Source organism: Notolepis coatsorum (genome assembly GCF_963971535.1).
Source record: "Notolepis coatsorum genome assembly, chromosome: 2".
In the NCBI taxonomy this organism is placed as follows: domain Eukaryota; kingdom Metazoa; phylum Chordata; class Actinopteri; order Aulopiformes; family Paralepididae; genus Notolepis; species Notolepis coatsorum.
This window is the reverse complement of record NC_140166.1, coordinates 69,309,936-69,331,860: the sequence shown is the minus strand read 5'-3', so window position 1 is coordinate 69,331,860 and position 21,925 is coordinate 69,309,936. Positions and strand designations below refer to the sequence as shown.

At 43.0% G+C, this 21,925-nt stretch overlaps 1 protein-coding gene across 1 annotated transcript in view; it reads left to right on the top strand.

Moving 5' to 3' along the window:
• phkb (phosphorylase kinase, beta) overlaps positions 1–21,925 on the top strand; it is a gene marked incomplete at its 5' end in the record, with an annotated part of 318,550 nt that overhangs the window by 33,060 nt on the left and 263,565 nt on the right. The window contains 3 exon segments of the mRNA XM_084307537.1: positions 4,326–4,400; positions 4,403–4,463; positions 14,564–14,685. Of these exon segments, the coding sequence (XP_084163663.1) occupies positions 4,326–4,400; positions 4,403–4,463; positions 14,564–14,685 (258 nt within the window).

The window sequence follows — 21,925 nt, the reverse complement described above, 5'->3', positions numbered from 1 at the left end:
GTAATGTGCTGGTGAAAAATTAACTGTTCCATTCAGAGAGATTAGTCATCGCCGAGGGGCCCTCTGGAGGAGAGAGGGTGTCAGAGAGAGAGAGAGAGAGGGGGGGGGGGGGGGTGAGAGAGATGGGGGGGAGGGAGGGAGGGAGGGAGGGAGGGAGGGAGGGAGGGATGGGATGGGGGAGGGAGGCAGGGCGGAGTGTGTGTGTGTGTGTGTGTGTGTGTGTGGGGGGGATATAGAGATGGAGAGGGAGAGAGATGGAGAGGAGATATATAGGTCTCTGTCAGTGTGTGTGTGTGTGTGTGTGTGTGTGTGAGAGAGATAGGGGGAGAGAGGGATAGGGAGAGATATAGGTGTGTGTGTGTGATAGAGAGAGAGTATCTGTGTATGAGAGAGAGAGAAAGAGAGAGAGAGATAGATGGGGAGTGATGTACTGAGAGAGAGGAGAGGCATGGACGATAGATGAGAGAAAAGGAGGAAAAGAGAGGGGGGGAAAGAAAAAGAGCGGGAGACGAAGAGGGACGGAGGGGGAGAGAGAGCGAGAGATAGATATAGCTGTGTGTGTGTGTGTGTGTGTGTGTGTGTGTGTGTTGTGTGTGTGTGTGTGTGTGTGTGTGTGTGTGTGTGTGTGTGTGTGTGTGTGTGTGTGTGTGTGTGTGTGTGTGTGTGTGTGTTGTGTGTGTGTGTGTGTGTGTGTGTGTGTGTGTGTGTGTGTGTGTGTGTGTGTGCGCGTGCGCACGCGTGTGTCAGATGGATGGTTCTCCTGGAGCCTCTGTGGCAGCATATCATATGTTAATACATTCGATGCCGCTTGTTATCCACTGCCAGGCCGCGCGGCTCTGCGTCGACTTAAAGAACCGAGTCACTCGGTTCATCTTCACTCTCCGCCTGGATCCATAACGAATGCTCCGGTACGAGGAAGGCGACGCATTAAACGCCGACCTCATAAGTCGAGGTCTTGTCATTTTGAACAGAAAGCCCACAGAAGCGCCCGCCTGCGGTGAGATGAACAGTGTGTTCCCTCCCCGCCTGCGTTCACGTCCTCTTGTTACGGTGCATCAGGGGTGAGAGGTCGATGGGGCATCAGGGGTGAGGGGCATCAGGGGCATGAGGGGTGAGGGGCATCAGGGGCGTGAGGGGTCGAGGGGCATCAGGGGTGAGAGGTCAATGGGCATCAGACAGGAGGATCGTAATGATCACAGGAGGATCATTATGTCGCGCATGGTTTTTAAAAGCACCGCTGCTATAGGGAGGTGTAGTGGTTACGTCATTGATGTTTCCGGCCGGTCCACCATCTTGAAACGCAATGTATTTTCCCATTGCCCATAGACCGCGCTGGTGGCTACGAGACCTCCCTGGTGGCTACGAGACCGCGCTGGTGGCTACGAGACCACCCTGGTGGCTACGAGACCGCGCTGGTGGCTACTAGACCTCCCTGGTGGCTATGAGACCGCCCTGGTGGCTACGAGACCGCCCTGGTGGCTACGAAGACCGCCCCGGTGACTACGAGACCGCCCTGGTGGCTACGAGACCGCCCGGTGACTACTAGACTGCCCTGGTGGCTACGAGACCGCCCTGGTGACTACTAGACATCCCTGGTGGCTACGAGACCACAACATAAAAAATATATATAAAGATTTTTTTAAATTTTTTATTTAGATTATAATCGATTCTAACATTTTAATATCGATGCAGTTGAATCGTCACATTAGAATCGATGCATTTTGATTAATCAATGCATTGTTACACCCCTAGTAACTATCAGCTCTATCTTAAATGTTTCAAAATGTTCAGTTGCTATTGCATGCACTCATCTGTGTTTCACTACACACATGAGTGCATGCTTACCAACTGTCCCATCTGCAACACTACTATCACCGACATCTAAGAAGGGAGATCCCCCCTTGAATTGCCCTTCTAAGGTTTCTCTCCTCCACATTGCCTGTGGTGCATTTTTCCCTATTGTTAGGTTTTAGTGAGTTTTTCCTTACCTTCGAGTGGGGTATGTCTGGGAGTGCTTGCATTCATTCATTTATTTTGCATTTATTTTAAATTTGTTGGACCTCATGGTGTCCTTGTTCTGTTCTTGATTTATCGTAATGTTTCTTCTTGACTTGTTTAAAGAAGAGGTGTCCGGCCCATGGGCCTTACAAATAAATTTGATTTGATTTACTACTACTGTCATCACTATTACCATTATTACTTGCACTTTGTTTTATGTTCTATTATTATTACTACCTATCATACCTGTACCCCCCCCCACACTCCCCAAGAGGATTCATACAGGAACCAGTTAGGTTAGGGCTAACGTAAGGGTTCGGTTTATAAACAAATACAGTTAGGTTAGGGTTAAGGCTAAGGTAAGTGTTAGGTTTATATCTATCAATATTACGAGGTGGTAAAAACTCTGCCTTCTATCTATGGGAGCAGATCCCCAGGTCCCCTAGTGTCAGAGTGAAATATGAAAGTGTCGGTGTGCAGTAGTGATGTAAGTGTTATATTTATACAACGGCATGCAAATTTCTCGATTCTGATTGGCCATTCACACGTCTTTATTGGCAACAATCCACGGTCCTGGGCTCAGGACCCGCCCACAACCGAATCACAATAACCTCCCCGGCTCACTCCGGGAGAAACAAGATCGCGGACAACAAATGGTTATGTTGAAAAGCACCATAACGACTAAATATGAAGCGATTCTGTCAAGGGGAATGTGTTAGTGCTTTAAACAATGTTGGATGATGTAATTGATGGGTCTTGAGTCAATCTAGAACAAAAGAAAAATCGCGGTTTGATTGATAGATTAATTGATTGATTTAAATTTCTACTTCCTCTTTCTACTGACTGCAGCGTTCTCTCTCACACTGTCCGACGCTGGCGTACCCACAAACACACACACACACATACACACACACACACACACACACACACACACACACATACACACACACACGCACGCACACACACACACACACTGTGACACACACACACCACACACACACACGCACACACACACACACACACACACACACTCCTGTCTGCAACAGCGGGGGAGTCAGACTGAGAGAGAAGGCAGCGCTGTTTTAAGTGAGCATGGTCTATTGAATTGATTGATTGGTTGATTGCTAATTTTATTACTGTACCCCTGGTTTCCAACTGGTTAAGTTTAGGCTAAAGAAATAAATAAAAAAAATAGGGCGAAGAAAAACGTTTTTTTTCCTATAGGGCAAAGAAAACGTTTTAATTTGTTTTACCTACTTTATATAGAAGCATCTAAGAATGAAGTTCTATGGAAAGTAGGTCTGCATTCCTTAACAATTGTGTGTATTGAGCCGTACTGTATTGTACCAATTCTGCATCTGGCAATACAATTTTCAATCAATCATTCCAATAATACACAGTTGGATGTGTTAGTTGGTTGGATGCACTTCAAGCTGCTTCACATGAGGCAACTTCTCTCAATCATTCCAATAATACACAGTTGGATGTGTTAGTTTGGTTGGATGCACTTCAAGCTGCTTCCACATGGAGGCAACTTGTCTTTTTTGTAGTTGTGGGAACAACTTTTTCTGGCGGATGGTTTTTTCAATAAATCTTCGATTAATGTGTGGTTTATTGTATAGAAATAAGGTTGGATGAATCTGGCAGTTGTATAAAAGCTTTACACCACGTGCAGTCGGGGTTTGTGACCAATAAACCATGCCTAGGGGGGTCTAACGACCCGCGCTGCGCCTCGGGCCTAACGACCACCCTAGGCATGGTTTATTGGTCACAACCACTCCTGCGTGTGATGTAATGCTTAAATATACACGCCCTGTGTGTCTCCTGGTTTTACACAGCTTGAGGACCAGACTATTATCTGACTCTCTTCTCTCTCTCTCTCTCTCATCTATATCTCCATCTCCTCTCCTCTCTGCCCCACACTCTCTATCTATCTATCTTACCCCTCTCTCTCTCTCTCTCTCTCTCTCTATCTCTCTCTCTCTCTCTCTCTCTCTCTCCCTCTATCTCTCTCTCTCTCTCTCTCTCTCTCTCTCTCTATCTCTCTCTCTCTCTCTCTCTCTCTCTCTCTCTCTATCTCTCTCTCCTCTCTCTCTCTCTCTCTCTCTATCTCTCTCTCGCTCTCTCTCTCTCTCTCTCTCTCTCTCTCTCTCTCTCTCTCTCTCTCTCTCTCTCTCTATCTCTCTCTCTCTCTCTCTCTCTCTCTCTCTCTCTCTCTCCTCTCTCTCTCTATCTCTCTCTCTATCTCTCTCTCTCTCTCTCTCTCTCTCTCTCTCTCTCTCTCTCTCTCTCTCTCTCTCTCTCTCTCTCTCTCTCTCTCTCTCTAGTGAAGACAACCATTCTGAACTTCCAGAGCCCGACCACGGGCCTGTTTCCAGTGAAGACGTCCTCGACCTGCAAGGAGGCAAGGTCCGGGACTCACTCTACTGTGCTGCTGGGTCCTGGGCCCTGGCTCTGGCCTATAGGTCGGTGCTGTTTAGTTGATTGATTGATTGATTGATTGATTGATTGATTGATTGATTGATTGAACATTTTATTAACAGATTGCAGAATGGGTACAATACAGTACGGCTCTCCGCACTGCCATCAGCTTGGCTGGTCGTTCATACCAACACAATTGGCAGTGTTAGGGGTGGGGAAGCTGGTGGGTGGGGATCGGACATTGTGGACAGCGACTCATACAGGTCGGTTGGTGCGCCTGCGCAGTAGAATCAGAAGCGACGGGGGCGGCGTGTCCCTCCCACGCGTTACTCCTCGCCACTGAGAGATCGCGCTGTGCAGGTGGAAAGATGCGACGGCTGCTACCTCGAGTACCGGAGGGGACACGTGATGCAAGGCTTTTGTCCACATTGCAGCCGACCTGTGGGAGGCGTGGCCTAACAGCGTTCGAGACGGGAGGGTAGAATTGGACGATACAAAATTGGGATGGGAGAAAAAATAGAAAATGGGAGAAAAAGTAGATAAAAAAAAAAAAAAATAATGTAAAAGCTAGATGTGTTTCAATTTTGGTTAAATTATGGAATAGCCTTAGTGACGGGTTGAAGTTGTGTACTCTCAGGGGAGATTTAAAAAAGCCTTAAAGGATAAAATAATTCAGGAGTACAGTTTGAGTAAAAACATCAAACATTTGTTTTTCTTTCAAAAAATTATATCGTGCAGCATATTTTAAGTTTGTCTTTCAATCTTATATTCAAAATATATTTAGTTTTAAGAATTTGTAAGGGATAGGCAAAAATAAGCATGTGCTTCAGCCTATTCCTTTTTTCCGGTCGTTGATTTTGGATTTTGTGTGTGAGCTTGCCTTGAATATGTACATTTGTGATATTTTTTTTCTTTCTTTCTTTCTTTCTTTTGTAAGTAGTAGTAGTTTATTCAGTCATCATCTCACACAATACAATATACACCAGGGGTCAGCAACCTTTTTGACATGGAGTGCCTGTTTGAAATATAGTTGTAACTAGTGTGCCTCAACAATATTCCCATGCATCGTAATTTTTTTCTTCTCATAATCAGGTATTTTTAATGATAATCTTTACATTATTACATCATTATTGTTATTATTAACAATATTATTATGATGGTTGTATCAACCCTAAATCTGAGTTGGGGGGGGGGAATGCAATGCAGACAAACAGCTGCATACAGTGCGACCATTTCACTCACATTTGCCCATTCATTTTTGGACACATCACACACCATCGGTTTGTGTACTGTACGTGTGCTGTCATAGCTCCACCTACAGGCCTAATGGAGAACACCAGGAGAACACCAGGATGTGAATGGAGGGTGAATGTGAGGTATATCGTGTAAATAAGTTTTGATTGATCGCAAGACTACACTGTAAAAAAAAATTATAATAATAAGTTACCAGAACTTAAAAATATTGAGTTCAGTTACTGCGCATTAAGGTTTTCAGTTTTCAATCCATAATAAGTTAACAGAAAAATAAGTACACAACCACATTATTTCAACCTAATAAAACTATGTTTATTGTCATTGTTTTAAGAACACACGTTGACTTGGTAATACTCACATTTTTAGTAAAAAAAATGGCTTTTAACATGTGCAATGTTCAATGAAATAGAAAAATAAATAATAAAATTTGTTGATTAATCCCACTGGTCACAATGGTGACCGTAATAATGTTTTTGTTATAAGGCTCTGCAAATGTTACTGAATGATGTAGCAATGTATTTCCAGCTAAATTGAAATAATAAACAAATAAAGGGTCTCAATTAAATATGTGGTAGTAAAAAGAACCTGTGGGAGGATTTCAACAAGATAAATGCGACAACAGTGCAAAATATTTCACTATAATTTCAAAGCAAAAAAAAAAAAAAAAAAAATTATAATTATAATTTTTTTTTTTTACTGCTGCCCCCTGTGCCTATGCAAATGCCCCCGCGTGCCTATGCAGGCACGCGTGCCTAGGGTTGCCTACCCCTGATATACACCATAATTTAACAATATTTGATTTTACAGTGACTGAAAAGGACAGACTGAAGCATAATGCTTATATGCCTGTCCTATATTCTTAAGACCTCAAAACAGTATTCTAAAAGAAAATAGTAAAAAAACAGTATTATTCACCCTTGTAGTTTTCAAAAATAGCTTTACAAACCATTTTCTTAAAAACCAAAAGCGAATTACTCATTATTAACTGTATATCAGCATTGTTCCACAAGTTAACCCCAATAATATAAATACACCCCCTTTTAATCCCTCTCTTAGCTTTTTGAACAGTAAATTTACAAATATCTCTCAAATCATATTTTCTTTCATGTATTGAAAAGAACCGTTGCACCCCGTCCGGGAGTAACTTTGCTTTAGCTCTGTACATTATTTGCATAGTTTTATAATAAACCAAATCATTAATCATAAATCATTTTGTAAGTCCACACACAGGTGTGTTTGATTTGTCTGTAAACAAGACCGAAAAATAAACATCACTTGTTCATTCGTTCAACACAGCCTCTGTTCAGCCGCCTCTCTGTAAAGCTGTGATAGTGTGCAACGCATTGACAACAGTGGGGGTTCATGGCAAATCTCTACACCGCCTTGAACGCTTTCTAAAATGGTTCATGTCCCTGCTGTTTCCATTACCATCTGCACCTGTTCACTAGACCCAGCCTACAAGGTAGTTTCTATGGCAGCCGCGGGAAAACCCTTCCGACAAATAGGGGAGAGAGAGAGAGAGAGAGAGTGAGAGTTGTGTAGAGAGATGAGGAAGGAAAGGAGAGATGGAGGGAGACGGATAGAGAGATAGATAGAGATAGAGAGGGAATAGGATGATAGGATGATAGAGGAAGATGGAGATAAAGGGTGGGGGGGCATATGGAGAGAGAGAAAGAGAGAGAGAGAGAGAGAGAGAGAAAGAGAGCTATATTAGGAATGTGTAGCGGTGATCTGGCCAGCAGGAGCTTCCAGTCATCAGTCATGGCTTCCTTCCATTAGCACCGTCACTGGGATTTAATTAAGATGATCCTCATCTGACAGGCCAACCGTCACCATTACTTACTTCACACACCCGCCCCACTGGAGTTTGCCTGTGTGTCTGCATGCGTACATGTGTGTGTGTGTGATGTCTGTGGCTTTTACTTACTTAACACTGCGCCCCTGGGCAGAGTGGTGGGTGTGGTGTCTGTGACCTTTACTTACTTACTTAACACCGCGCCCCTGGGCAGAGTGGTGGGTGTGGTGTCTGTGACCTTTACTTACTTACTTAACACTGCGCCCCTGGGCAGAGTGGTGGGTGTGGTGTCTGTGGCCTTTACTTACTTACTTAACACTGCTCCCCTGGGCAGAGTGGTGGGTGTGGTGTCTGTGACCTTTACTTACTTACTTAACACCGCGCCCCTGGGCAGAGTGGTGGGTGTGGTGTCTGTGACCTTTACTTACTTACTTAACACCGCGCCCCTGGGCAGAGTGGTGGGTGTGGTGTCTGTGGCCTTTACTTACTTACTTAACACCGCGCCCCTGGGCAGAGTGGTGGGTGTGGTGTCTGTGACCTTTACTTACTTACTTAACACCGCGCCCCTGGGCAGAGTGGTGGGTGTGGTGTCTGTGACCTTTACTTACTTACTTAACACCGCGCCCCTGGGCAGAGTGGTGGGTGTGGTGTCTGTGGCCTTTACTTACTTACTTAACACTGCTCCCCTGGGCAGAGTGGTGGGTGTGGTGTCTGTGGCCTTTACTTACTTACTTAACACCGCGCCCCTGGGCAGAGTGGTGGGTGTGGGGTCTGTGGCCTTTACTTACTTACTTAACACTAGGGATGCACCGATCCGATATTGGTATCGGTATCGGCCGCCGATATCAGTAAAATAGCTGGATCGGGTATCGGAAAAAAAATATATATATAGGCCTATATCGGATTTTTATTTTTTATTTTATTTTATTTTATAATAAATCAAATAAGAAATAACCATTCAGTACATTTATATATATGTGTTAATTTGTTACATTTAGTTTCACTAAGTTAGAAGGGTAATGTTTTAAGTCAAGCCTGATGTTGCCTTGCACAAAAGAATGATCCCAGTCTCTTCCACACAGTGACAGTGAGGCATACAGTTTATTAATTGAATGAATGAAGTTTATTTTCTGTATTTGTTTACAACAAATCAAAAACATACTTGTGATCATTTACAATTCTTAAAAACCAAATATATTTTAATATATAAAAAAATAAACGTGGATAAAATATTTTTTTTTAAACTTTTTTTTTTGGGGGGGGGGGGGGAATTGGACAATGGGTATCGGATCGGTATCGGGACTGAACAAGTCGGATCGGTGCATCCCTACTTAACACTGCATGGTGGGTGTGGTGGCGGTGAGTGCGGGTCCCTTCCATACAACACAGCCCGCTATGGTGTGTGTGTGAATAACTCTAGCAGCTTGATGTGTGTTTGTCTGGAGTTGCACCATTCCTCCAATCACTTCCAAACTTCCAAAAAGAATTTCAGGGGTTTGGCCTTTGCATATAATGCTTGTATCATAGCGGTGAATAGACAGACCACTACTTAACACATTGGACGCCAACAACGTTGTAATTCGTTATTGCCCGCCATGCGTTGAACGCCAACAAGGTGATCATTCGTTGTTTGGATCAATATTAAATTTTTTCGCCCATGGCATTCATAATTCATCCAGCCTCCCTGCGGGACTGCAGCTGCATCCTGTCTGATATTGCAGCGCCTCAATACCGCCGCCTGGTGGATGATCGGGCGAGTTACACTCCACGCCAAACCGGAAGTGGCGCTGGTGCATCGAGGAAATCCCTCCGCCAGTAATATCTTGTTACGTGGGTCCAGACAAACACTCGAGTGCATCTGATCGCTTTTGAAACGCAATAATCTATATTATTTGGGCGTTTATTGCGTCATACAAACGGGAAATGGATCTAGCAGATCGACGTCAAATAATTGGAATATTTATGGGCAGCTACGTGGTGCAGTGGGCAAGGCGCTCACCACGAATACTGGAGACTGGGCTCGAACAGGTTCGCCTCCCTGTTCGAGCCCAGCGCTCCACATTGCTTTCAGTTTAGCTGGTCGTCCGCACTAATACACATTGGCAGTATTAGGGGGAGGGAAACTGATGGGTGGGGATCGGGCGTTGTGGACAGCGACTCCTACAGGTCGGTTGGTGCGCCTGCGCAGTAGAATCAGGAAGCGACGGGGGCGGGGCCCCAATGCCCAGACCCCTGACGCTGAAAGATCGAGCCGCGCAGGTGGAAAGATGCGACCGCTGTTACCTCGAGTATCGGAGGGGACTCGTGCTATGTATGACTTAGTCCACATTGCAGCTGGCTTGTGGGAGGCATGAAACAGCGTTCAAAGACAGGGGAGGGTTGAATTGGATGATACGAAAAATTGCGATGGGAGAAAAATAGAAAATGGGAGAAAAAGTGGATAAAAAAAAAAAAAAAATTGAATATTTTTCCTCCAGTCTCATCGGCGAACGGTAAGAGGAATATAACGTTATTTTCAGCCCGATTTATGGTTTATTCATTTCACTGCAAACACTCAACATATCAACCCATACTAAATAAAGCCGTTACTGACGATCAAGGAATTATAAACGACCCCCATCCCCCCTTTCCTCCACGCATGATGAAGCATAATGTATACCGATCATATACATTTGAATTTTTTTATATAGCATGTATAGGAAAGAAACGCCAATCGATAATCTATCATATGCGTTTGGGCCTATAACTCGCGTTTTTGGAATTACAGCAGAAAACCTTAAAAACATACTTATATTCTAGACGGTATTAACACAACAATGTATGAATGAAAAAATATAACGTTCCCACATCCGGAACGATAGATACCCGATGTTGAATGGGCCATAGTAATGTCAATATAGCTATAATATTTAAAAAGTGATAACCCTGCAAAGAAGGTAAACATCTCCATAGGCTTACAGCGGTGGCATACTGGACCCACTGATGGGTACAATGCACAGCGCCCAATGTGTTAATACAGGTAGCATAGTGGTTTGTTTATTTTCTTTAACTTTTTCTGAGGTTTCTGAAGCGTTAGTTTATACCCGTCCAATGCACAATTACTAATCAGAGGAGGCTTGTAAACGTTTCATTTGATTGTGTGATATTCCCACAACATTAGCTGTTATTACTCTGAAATGTTCAATTATTGCCGTAGTGGCTGAGCAATACTGGATATGATTTTGGCGGAACGAGACTTTGCCAACATGTACTTTCTGCTTACTGTTTGCTAATCCAAGAGACCAAATTAGTGGCCAGGCCTGTAGTCATTGGGAATTGACGAGGTGTTTTGGGAACAGGGACTACTGTAGACTTTTTCCAGAGAGATGGGAGCTCTTGGATGTCTCGTTATATTTGTGCTTGATTTTTTACCAAAAAAAGTCGAGGCCTGGAATTCCTTGAAAATAGACCACGTTTTAACAAGGTGCTTAAAAAGTCCTTGAAATTCAAATCGACCAGTCACATTGAAAGTTTTGTTAATAAAATTGTTCTGAATCAAGAAATATAAATGTTTTATTTAAAGTGTAACTAATTGTCGGAAATAGTTTTTAAGCCATAAATATTGGATACGATTTTTTTTTCTATAAAAAACATAATTTAAAAGTGAATTGTATCCTTTTAAATGCCATTTTAAAATGAAAAATAGTGCTTAGGAAAGTACTTGAAAGTCCTTGAATTGAATGTATACTGTATACTGTAGACCAGGGGTGTCAAACTCATTTTCACAGAGGGCCACATCAGCATTATGGTTGCCCTCAAAGGGCCAAATACCGTATAAATGTTAATGTAATGTAAAATAAATGTAGCTACTCATTTACATATTGTTAAACATGTTGTTTCTGTATTTATTACTTATTCAAGTTATACATATTGCATATGCATTTGCATAGATGTAAAAATATATGTTAGCGTATGTTATTTTAACAAATAATTTTAGTTTATCAGAACCCCATATTACTCCATTAATCAATGATCAAACCATTCAAGTAAATAGCAAAGAAGAAGATCATCAAATACAAGCTATGACATTAAGTTTGTTCAAAAACTTTTTGTCACAGTCAAGAGGGGCAGAACTAACAACTGAGCTGCAAAGAACACGTGGGACAGATGTAGCAGATGTTACAAAAACAAATGGCTGCACACAACCTTGCAGAGGCCATACATCCAACTAATGGAAGATAGTTTAATTAACTTTAATTAACAGATTGCAGAATGGGTACAGTACAGTACAGCTCAATACACACAATTGTTAAGGGGATGCAGACCAGAGAAAGACTTTCGACTTGTTTACATCAGGGTCCACCATTTTCAATTCGTAATGAAATTGCTATTATGTGTCTGCATGAACACACAACTGTAACTGTACTAAAAAATAACAAAATAAGGGTTGTCTCAGTTCACAACTATATTGGTCAAGTTTTGGGTGGGACTTGTTTGCGTCCCTACAGCTTCTTATTCTTTGAATTGAGCGAGATGCTCGGTTATGTCACACAGCCAGTTTGCATTCGACAGTTCAGACAATATTTCTTCAACCCTTTGTTACCTATTCCGCCTGGATCTTTTTTGTATTTTGGGTAAGTGCTTTTGGCTTTTTTCCTTTTGTTACTTCATCAATACCTCAGATGGTCAACATACATGTATGTGTAAGAATGTGTAATAACTAAGGCTGTCAAGGTTAAAGCTTTATTAATGCATTAACCCACAATTATTTTAACACCGCTATTTTTTAACCCAAGATTAATGTTAAAAAAAAAAGTTTTTTTTTGTTTTTTTTCAGCGCTCTTGGGGGGCCACATCTAATGACGTGGCGGGCCACATTTGGCCCGCGGGCCATGAGTTTGACACCTATGCTGTAGACCTTTTACAGAGAGATGAAGATGCCACTTGGCCTTGAAAACACAGTGTTTTTGAGCATTGATGTTGTCCAACCACAGGCTCTTTCTTTCTTGCATTCGTTTTTCATGAATATTCTCCGAACTTTGTCCCCCTTCACGACGAGCGCATCAGACGGATTACTTTGTGGAGCACTTTGAAACAAGCCTTTCATGGCAGATCAGAAGCCACGCAGCGGTGCCCTCTGCCCGTTTTGTGTTTTTGAAGTGGAAGGTCAACGTCTAAAAGGCGGTTTAATGGCTGTGCAATGCACACACTGTGCCACTCCAGTTAAATCAAGTTCTACTCCGGTGGCCTTTCGCTCCCCAGTCGATACCTGCCATCATTATCGCCATGACCTTTTGTCATATGCCCCGTAATCCGTCGGTCCCTCCGGATTTCTGCTGACATTCTATGCGGTTATTGCGACCAAAGTAGCTTGATTGTGTGCGTTGTATCTGGAAGAATGCAGTCCAAATCAGAGGCCAGAGTTGAGATGATCCGCTTGCTGCTGACAAGTGCAGTGAAGTAGGCTTCACAAGTTGAAAGGGGCCCTGGGTTTAGAAGGTTGTGATGTTTTTATGTGGTAAAAAGATTCTCTGATTGGGAAGCCGTTGCAAGCCTTTGCAGTATTTGAGAAAACCATTCATCATAAATTGCTCGAGGGAGTGTCAAATCAATCCTGGCCAACCAATATTGGACTGTCTCTAAAATAATAGTGTAGCACAATATATGCGAGTACAAAGATCTATCACAGTTATCATTATCTCCTGTATGTTCTTGGGCTATTTGTTTTGGCTGCAACTGCAAGCTACATCAGCCAATATACACAGTAGAGCAGTGAGGAGGACTGTGTGTACGCATACAACATTAATGTGTTATTGTATCAATTTGGGAAAGGCATTTGTAGTGGGCATTGTTGATATTGTGCTAGGCCTGTCTGATGTTGTAGTGGGCATTGTTGATATTGTGCTAGGCCTGTCTGATGTTGTAGTGGGCATTGTTGATATTGTGCTAGGCCTGTCTGGTGTTGTGGTGGGTCTATTTATTATTGTGCTAGACCTGTCTGATGTTGTGCTGGGCCTTCTTATTATTGTGCTAGGCCTGTCTGATGTTGTAGTGGGCATTGCTATTATTGTGCTAGGCCTGTCTGATGTTGTAGTGGGCATTGTTATTATTGTGCTAGGCTTGTCTGATGTTGTAGTGGGCATTGTTATTATTGTGCTAGGCCTGTCTGATGTTGTAGTGGGCATTGTTATTATTGTGCTAGGCCTGTCTGATGTTGTAGTGGGCATTGTTATTATTGTGCTAGGCCTGTCTGATGTTGTAGTGGGCATTGTTATTATTGTGCTAGGCCTGTCTGATGTTGTAGTGGGCATTGTTATTATTGTGCTAGGCCTGTCTGATGTTGTAGTGGGCATTGTTATTATTGTGCTAGGCCTGTCTGATGTTGTAGTGGGCATTGTTATTATTGTGCTAGGCCTGTCTGATGTTGTAGTGGGCATTGCTATTATTGTGCTAGGCATGTCTGATGTTGTAGTGGGCATTGCTGTTATTGTGCTAGGCCTGTCTGATGTTGTAGTGGGCATTGCTATTATTGTGCTAGGCCTGTCTGATGTTGTAGTGGGCATTGCTATTATTGTGCTAGGCCTGTCTGATGTTGTAGTGGGCATTGCTATTATTGTGCTAGGCCTGTCTGATGTTGTGCTGGGCAGCCACAAATAAACACATGTATGGGAAACGCTGGTTATAGAATGGTCTAAATGTTTTATGGTACATTTTGACCTATTCATCACTCGCTACTCATCTGCAACAGCCATGGTGGCTCATCCCAGCAGTGTGTGGAAGTGTCCTTGAGCAAGACACTTAACCCCTAACTGAGCAGGTTGGCACCCTACATGGTCGCCTCCAGTCGGTGTGTGAATGCCTGGGTGAATGGGTGAATGTTAGGTATACAGTCATTTGTAAAGCGCTTTGAATAAATAAATAAAAAAGCTATATAATATAAATGCAGTTCACTTACCGTTTACAATTTACATCGCATTATGTGGCTGCCTCGTTAAACATTGATGATGTGGTTATACATTGTCTTTTTTCTCTCTGTGTGTGTGTGTGTCTGTGTGTGTGTGTGTGTGTGTGTGTGTGTGTGCGTGTGCGTGTGCGTGCATGCGTGTCTCTCTCCAGACGCATCGATGATGACATGGGACGGACCCACGAGCTGGAACACTCTGCCATCAAGTGCATGAGGGGAATCCTCTACTGTTACATGAGGCAGGCAGACAAGGTGGGTCTACTCTGCGCACACAGTATCACAAGGGGAATCCTCTATTACCATTACTATGACTCATAATCGAACAAAGGAGCATTGGCCAAGAGGAAGTGATCAGATCAGAGAGAACATATACTGTAGGTCAGTCAAATTTAAAGTGTATGTTTAGTCTTTTGTTTCCTTCTGCAGGAAGTGTATTGTGAGAGAGGAAGTTGACAGTTAGCATGATGTCACAGATGTGTACAATATCTGCGGTTGCTATTTCACAGAGTCTCCGTCACGGTGTGTGCGACCGTGGTGGAAGCTGAATAACTTGGGAGGGAGGGAGGGAGGGAGGGAGGGAGGGAGGGAGGGAGGGAGGGAGGGAGGGAGGGAGGGAGGGAGGGAGTGAGTGAGTGAGTGAGTGAGTGAGTGAGTGAGTGAGTGAGTGAGTGAGTGAGTGAGTGAGTGAGTGAGTGAGTGAGTGAGTGAGTGAGTGAGTGAGTGAGTGAGTGAGTGAGTGAGTGAGTGAGTGAGTGAGTGAGTGAGTGAGTGAGTGAGTGAGTGAGTGAGTGAGTGAGTGAGTGAGTGAGTGAGTGAGTGAGTGAGTGAGTGAGTGAGTGAGTGAGTGAGTGAGTGAGTGAGTGAGTGAGTGAGTGAGTGAGTGAGTGAGTGAGTGAGTGAGTGAGTGAGTGAGTGAGTGAGTGAGTGAGTGAGTGAGTGAGTGAGTGAGTGAGTGAGTGAGTGAGTGAGTGAGTGAGTGAGTGAGTGAGTGAGTGAGTGAGTGAGTGAGTGAGTGAGTGAGTGAGTGAGTGAGTGAGTGAGTGAGTGAGTGAGTGAGTGAGTGAGTGAGTGAGTGAGTGACCACGTAATGTAATGTAGAGCAGGATAGGCAGACCAGCACGTTTCTATTTTTCCTCAATAAATATTATGGCAACAATATTTGAAACGGGTTCACCTGCCAAAAACGTCTGGGAAGCGTTAGACTGTGGGGGGGGGGGGGGGGGGGGGGGTGTGACAGTGGTTCAGGAGGTAGAGCAGTTGTATGGTAATCGGAAGGTTTGCGATTAAATTCCCGCTCCCCCAGGCATCGCGTCACCTCCACCGTCGGTGTGTGAATGGGTGAGTGAATGGGTGAGTGAATGTGAGGCATAAGTTGTAAAGCACTTTGGATGAAGGCGCTATATAAATGCACTCCATCTAGTCCATTTACAAACTATATAGCCAGCCCAGTGTTTCATAGGATACCACATGACGATGGTGGAGGAAAAACGGCCCATCAAACATCCTCTGAAGCTCAGGTTTACTGTCTGTCAAGAGCCACAGAAAGCTCTCCGTTCTGAGGCACGCTCTTGATTCATTGCAGTTGCACATGTTGTATAAGACTGTTCTCACCGGTGTTGTGGGAATCGTTCAGCCTGAATCCGCCCTCACATTATGGGCTTATTTCTGTCTCATAGTAGCAGCAGTCCTGGGTGTTGAGAGCACTAATGGGTCGGGATAGGGGCTACTTTGCTGTCTTTGTTCTCAGGATTAAACGCCCACCGGAGGGCAGAGAGTGCCTCTAAAATTAAATAGAAAATGTCACGGACAAAGTCGGTATTTATCGCTAGGATCTAATCGCAAACCTACATGGATGATTATATACCACACTGTTATGCAGAAATAATGGATTTCAGCTGTCTGTCTGGATCCCAGGGCATTGTTACTCTAGCAAGAAGCAACAAAGCACGTTGAGGTAAATGGATTTAGGATCAATCCTGTACAGTATTGTGTGTGCTGGCGTTCAACAACACCTCTCACACTCAGAACCTGTTCTGCGCTTCACATTATAATCATGGAGAATGGCGAATATATTAAGTGTTGAATGGATTTTTTTCTTTTTGGTGGCAAATGGAACATCATCCTCGCTCTATGGGAACTCTTGGGGCCATTATGGGCTGTGTTCTTCACCTGTAGTCTGCAGCTCAAGATCACTGTTTATAGACGTTTTCAGACTCCTTTGGCAATAGGCGCTGGGTTTCCTCATTGATTCTTAATTATCCTTATCGTTACCTTATCCTTAGGACACGTGTTATGTGTATTTTTTTTGTCCGCATAGTATGGGTGGGAATCACCAGAGGCCTCACGATACGATACTACCACGATACTTGAGTCACGATACGATAGTATTGCGATACTAAATATATTGCGATATGCTGAGTATTGCGCTATTAATATTGCGATTTATTACCTTTTTTCAACTGCAAAGTAAAACTGTGTCAACGTGTTTTATCTAATAAAATTAAGTTTTCAGTCTGTTCATCTCACTTCAATAATTTTTATTGCATAACGTGGTATTTTCTCAAGCAGACGGATGTCAACACTGTAATCTGTGTTGCATATACCTGACAAACTGAACTGTTTGTATTACAGTCATATTCCAACTTAACTGAATGCACATGTGCGTGTGTGTGTGGTAGGGGTGGACGGTATGGTCTAAAATTTATATCACGGTATAATTTGAAGCATAGACGGTAACGGTATATATCACGGTATCAGTGTTTCTGTTAGAATAATTTTTTTTGCCTGATAGGCAGGCTATATAAAGAATGACATCCTCGAGGCATGTAGATTTATAATATTTTAACTTAAAACTAGGCTACTTTTGCCCATTGCAAACAGCGGGGCTGGATTTTGCTAGAAGCATATGTAGCCGCAGAGCGAATTGAATTGAATAAGAATTGAGACAAAGGTGCCACTCATCCTCAGCTTTAAGAATTGACAATTGTGTCAACAAATTGACACATGTGTCAACAAATTGACACATGTGTCAACAAATTGACACACAAAATGCTTAGAGACGATGGGGGTCAGAACGGCGCAAGGGTGGGGGGGCGCTGTTTGACGGGCCTGTGACCAGACCTGAAAGAGCCACTGGCTCTGCGGCTCTGCAGCTGCATGCTATTCGCAAATCCACTGCTGCACGCCTTCCTCCTGGCTCCCGCTGCTGCCGTCGTTATCATAACACTACACACATATCGTAATGTTTACAGCAAACTGTAGTTGATCACCAGGTATGTTTTATTAACGTAGAATAATTCATATAAGAAAAACGATAGGGAAATATCTTACCTTTCTCCACTGGTTAAAAATGCCAGGAACTGAAATTGAAACTTGCTGTGCGCCGCGGTGATATGTGTTTATTATGAAATGACAATTGCGTGTTGACACGCCCACTGCGCGAAGCCTCCTAAATAACTTTTTCCAGTTTGCACATATCTATTATCTATGACTAATTCTATCTATTTTTAGGGGCAAATGCGATTGAAATAGTCGCGCTGTGGTTACATGACGTCATTGCTATTTTAGAGCTGCTCTACCGGTTAAACGGTATAGTCAAAATCCATACCGTAGAGCAAATTAATACCGTTTATACCGTATACCGTTTATACCGTCCACCCCTAGTGTGTGGACTACTGTACTATTACAGGTATTGAAATGAACAATGCAACTTCATTATACAAAAAAATATATATACAAAAAATAATTTTATAAATAATTAAATATCGATACTTGGTGTCCCTGTATCGATACAGTATCACCACACAAAGTATCGCGATACTACTACGTATCGATATTTTCCCCCACCCTTACCTTATAGAGTGCGAGGAAACCTCTTAACTAGATTGTCCCAGTAGGAGGTGGGCATATCGGCCCACTGTGTATATTCCATGCTGTATTGCTACAGTCTAGTGCATCGCTTTGCATCCCTCTATAGTATAATATGGCTTTTGATACCCGTTGGATCTCATCTCACTGTGACCTTGACAGCCTAATTGAAGGGGAGAGCTCTTTTCCACGTCTTAATTAAAGGGCAGCGTTTACACAGTTGATTACACGGAGAGCGCCGCTTGTTACCACCCTGTCTCCGCCGTTTACGGGGAACATGTCGTTTTTAATGGAGACCTGACACCGCGCCACTGTCAGGCAAATGAGCAGATGTACAGTACCAGACAGACTGTATCTCATATCATCTACGGTGGGTTTTGTGTTTTGTTTGTGTTATTTTTTAGATTCCCATCAGCTGTTCTTCCCGGGGTCCAATAGCATGGAGACGACACAGACACTCATCATCACCATATGTTGACAAAACACGTTAAAAAAAAACAATAAATAACGCAACTAAACGTTACCAGAAAGAACTTTGAAAGAACAGTCTCTTTTTTTTTTATATACTTTATTTTTTCTCTCCATTTTCTATTTTTCTCCCATCCCAATTTCGTATTATCCAATTGTACCCTCCCCTGTCTCGAACGCTGTTAGACCATGCCTCCCACTGGTCGGCTGCAGTGAGGACGAAGCCTTGCATCACGTGTCCCCTCCGGTACACGAGGAGGCAGCCGTCGCATCTTTTCACCTGCACAGCGCGATCTCTCAGCGGCGGGGGTCTGCGTGGGAGGGACACACTGCCCCCGTTGCTTCCTGATTCTGCTGTACAGGCGCACCAACCGACCTGTAGGAGTCGCTGTCCACAACGTCCGATCCCCACCCACCGGCTTTCCCACCCCCTAATACTGCCAATTGTATTAGTATGAACGACCAGCCAAGCCGGTAGCAACGCCGAGAGCTGGGCTCGAACCCAGCATTTCATGCGTTAGTGGCGAGCGCCTTGCCCACTGCGCCACTTAGCCGCCCTGAAAGAACGGTCTCTAAAGATTTAAGAGTAGAAGAAGCAGCAACATGTCTATAGACTGCATCCTCATAATAGTCCAAAACTGATTTGACAATCCTCTTTCTACTAAACATTGTCGCTATCACTCACAAGATTGTCAATATGGTATCTAAATGTAAATTTATCATCAAGCCAGATGATGATTTTAGATGACGGCTTGGCCCGGCGGTGAGATTTGGAGTAAATCCTCATTCTGCTTTATATCTATGCAACAATTCCTTGTGTGTCCTCGGTTTCTTTTTGCCTCATAAAAAGTACGATATTAATTTGTCTACTGACGCAAATAAAGAATTAGTTAGGAAAACTGGGATGGATGGATACATGAACACGTTCATCTTACCACAGTTCATCTTGGTGGGATGTGACAAATGTAGAATTCCCCATCTCTAAAGGCCAAGGTTGAATTATGAGTGGAACAATGTTTTTGTGGTAAAAGGCCAGAAAAGGTATGAGTGATATGAATTCCTAAATATTTAAAACCAGACTTAGAAAAATTCGAAAGGGCAGGTCTGTCTCTAAAATGTTATGCGTCGGGTTGCTCGTTTGAAAAACCTTCGCTGTTCGAGAGGTTTCATTTGTATCCTGAGAAGGAGCCATGATCTATGCGGCAGCTCTACGTGATCAGGAATGCAACCCATAGGATCAAACAGATAAAGTAGCAGGTCATCGGTGTATAAGGATACTTTGTGGTCTGTACTGTATCTCCTCTATGAATTTTTAAGCACAATGGAAAGAGGCTTTGTGGCTAGGGCAAAAAGGAGCAGACCAAGTGGACAACCCTTTTGTGTAGACAAGTGATGACGCTTCTCTGAATATTTCTAGTGTGCAACTGGTTCACAAAGATCAGCCCCTCTCTCTCCCCCATATCTCTCTCCATCTATATATACCTATATCTCTCCTATATCCTATCTCATATATCCTATCTCATATATAATATATCCTATCTATTATCTCCTATATACTATTCCATATCTCATATCTCCTATCTCCTATCTCATATTTCCTATCTCCTATATCCTATCTCATATATCCTAGCTCTACTCTCCCCTATCCTCTCTTATCTCGTATATCTATCTCTATATCTCTCTCTATCTATCTCTCTATCTCTCTATATCTCTCCTCTCTCTCTATATCTCTATCTATATCTATCTATCTATATATCTCATATCTCTATCTATATATCTATCTCTATATCTCTCTCTCTCTCTCTCTCTCTCTCTCTCTCTCTATATATATATCTCTCTCTATATCTCTATATATATATACCTATATCTGTCTCTCTCTTTATATATATATATCTCTTATCTCTCCTTTCTCTATATATATATATTTCTGTGTCAGCCTCCTATCCCCAGTAGCCCAGCTGACAGTTTAACTGGCACAGTGTACAATAATACTGGAACTGGGACAAAGGGTCTTCACCATGACCTGACTAGCAGAGAGAGAGAGAGAAAACAGGCAGAGAGAGAGAGAGAGCGAGATATATATAATGGGGGGGGAGTGGAGATGAGAGGGAGAATAAGAACCGGGGGATAAAGATGGAGAGTAAAATAGACACAAACTGTGAGGGGAGGGAAAAGAGAGAAAGGGGGGGAACAATGTAAAAGTTAGGGAAAGAAAGAGGGTAATGAGATGACAAAATGAGGTGTGTGTGAGTCAGAGATATATATAGAGAGAGGAGAGGGAGAGAGGATGCTTAGAACAGAGAAACAGGCTGTTTATTTATAACACTGACTGACTCTGTGCTGGTCTGCCTTTCAGGACATGTTAACCCAATGTTAACCCGTCTATTCATGGTGCATGGCCTCTCTCTCTATCCCCATCTATGTATACCCCTATATATCACTCCATATCTCTCTGTATCCCCACTCTCTATATCCCCCTATATCTATATCCCCCTCTCTCTATATCTCTCTATATCTCTATATCTCTCTCTATCGCCTCTATCTCTGTCTATGTATATCTCTCTATCCATATATGTATCTCTCCTTCTGTCCCTATCTCTCCTCATATATCCCTCCGGCTCCATCCCCCTCTATATCGCATCTCTCTCTATATATCTGTCTCTCTATCTCTATCTATATACAGTATATCTCTCTATCTCTCTCTCTCTCTCTCTCTCTCTCTCTCTCTCTCTCTCTCTCTCTCTCTCTCTCTCTCTCTCTCTCTCTCTCTCTCTCTCTCTCTCTCTCTCTCTCTCTCTCTCTCTCTCTCTCTCTATCTCTCTCTCTATCTCTCTCTCTCTCTCTCACTCTCTCTATCTCGCTCTCTCTCTATCTATATATATATCTATATATATATCTATCTATCTATATCTCTATATCCATATCTCTCTCTCTCTTCTATTTATATCTCTCTATATCTACTCTCTATATTTCTCTATCCCTCTCTATTTCTCTATATATCTATATATATGCACTGCTCTGTTATACATATTATTGTATATTTTTATTGAACTGTTTGATCACACGTTTTTACTCTGTCTATTCTATTTTATTATTTGTATCACTGCCTATTTTTAAACGGAAGGAAACCGTAAGCAGAGAGACCTATTCGGATGTTAGATCCTAATGTGAAAAACTGT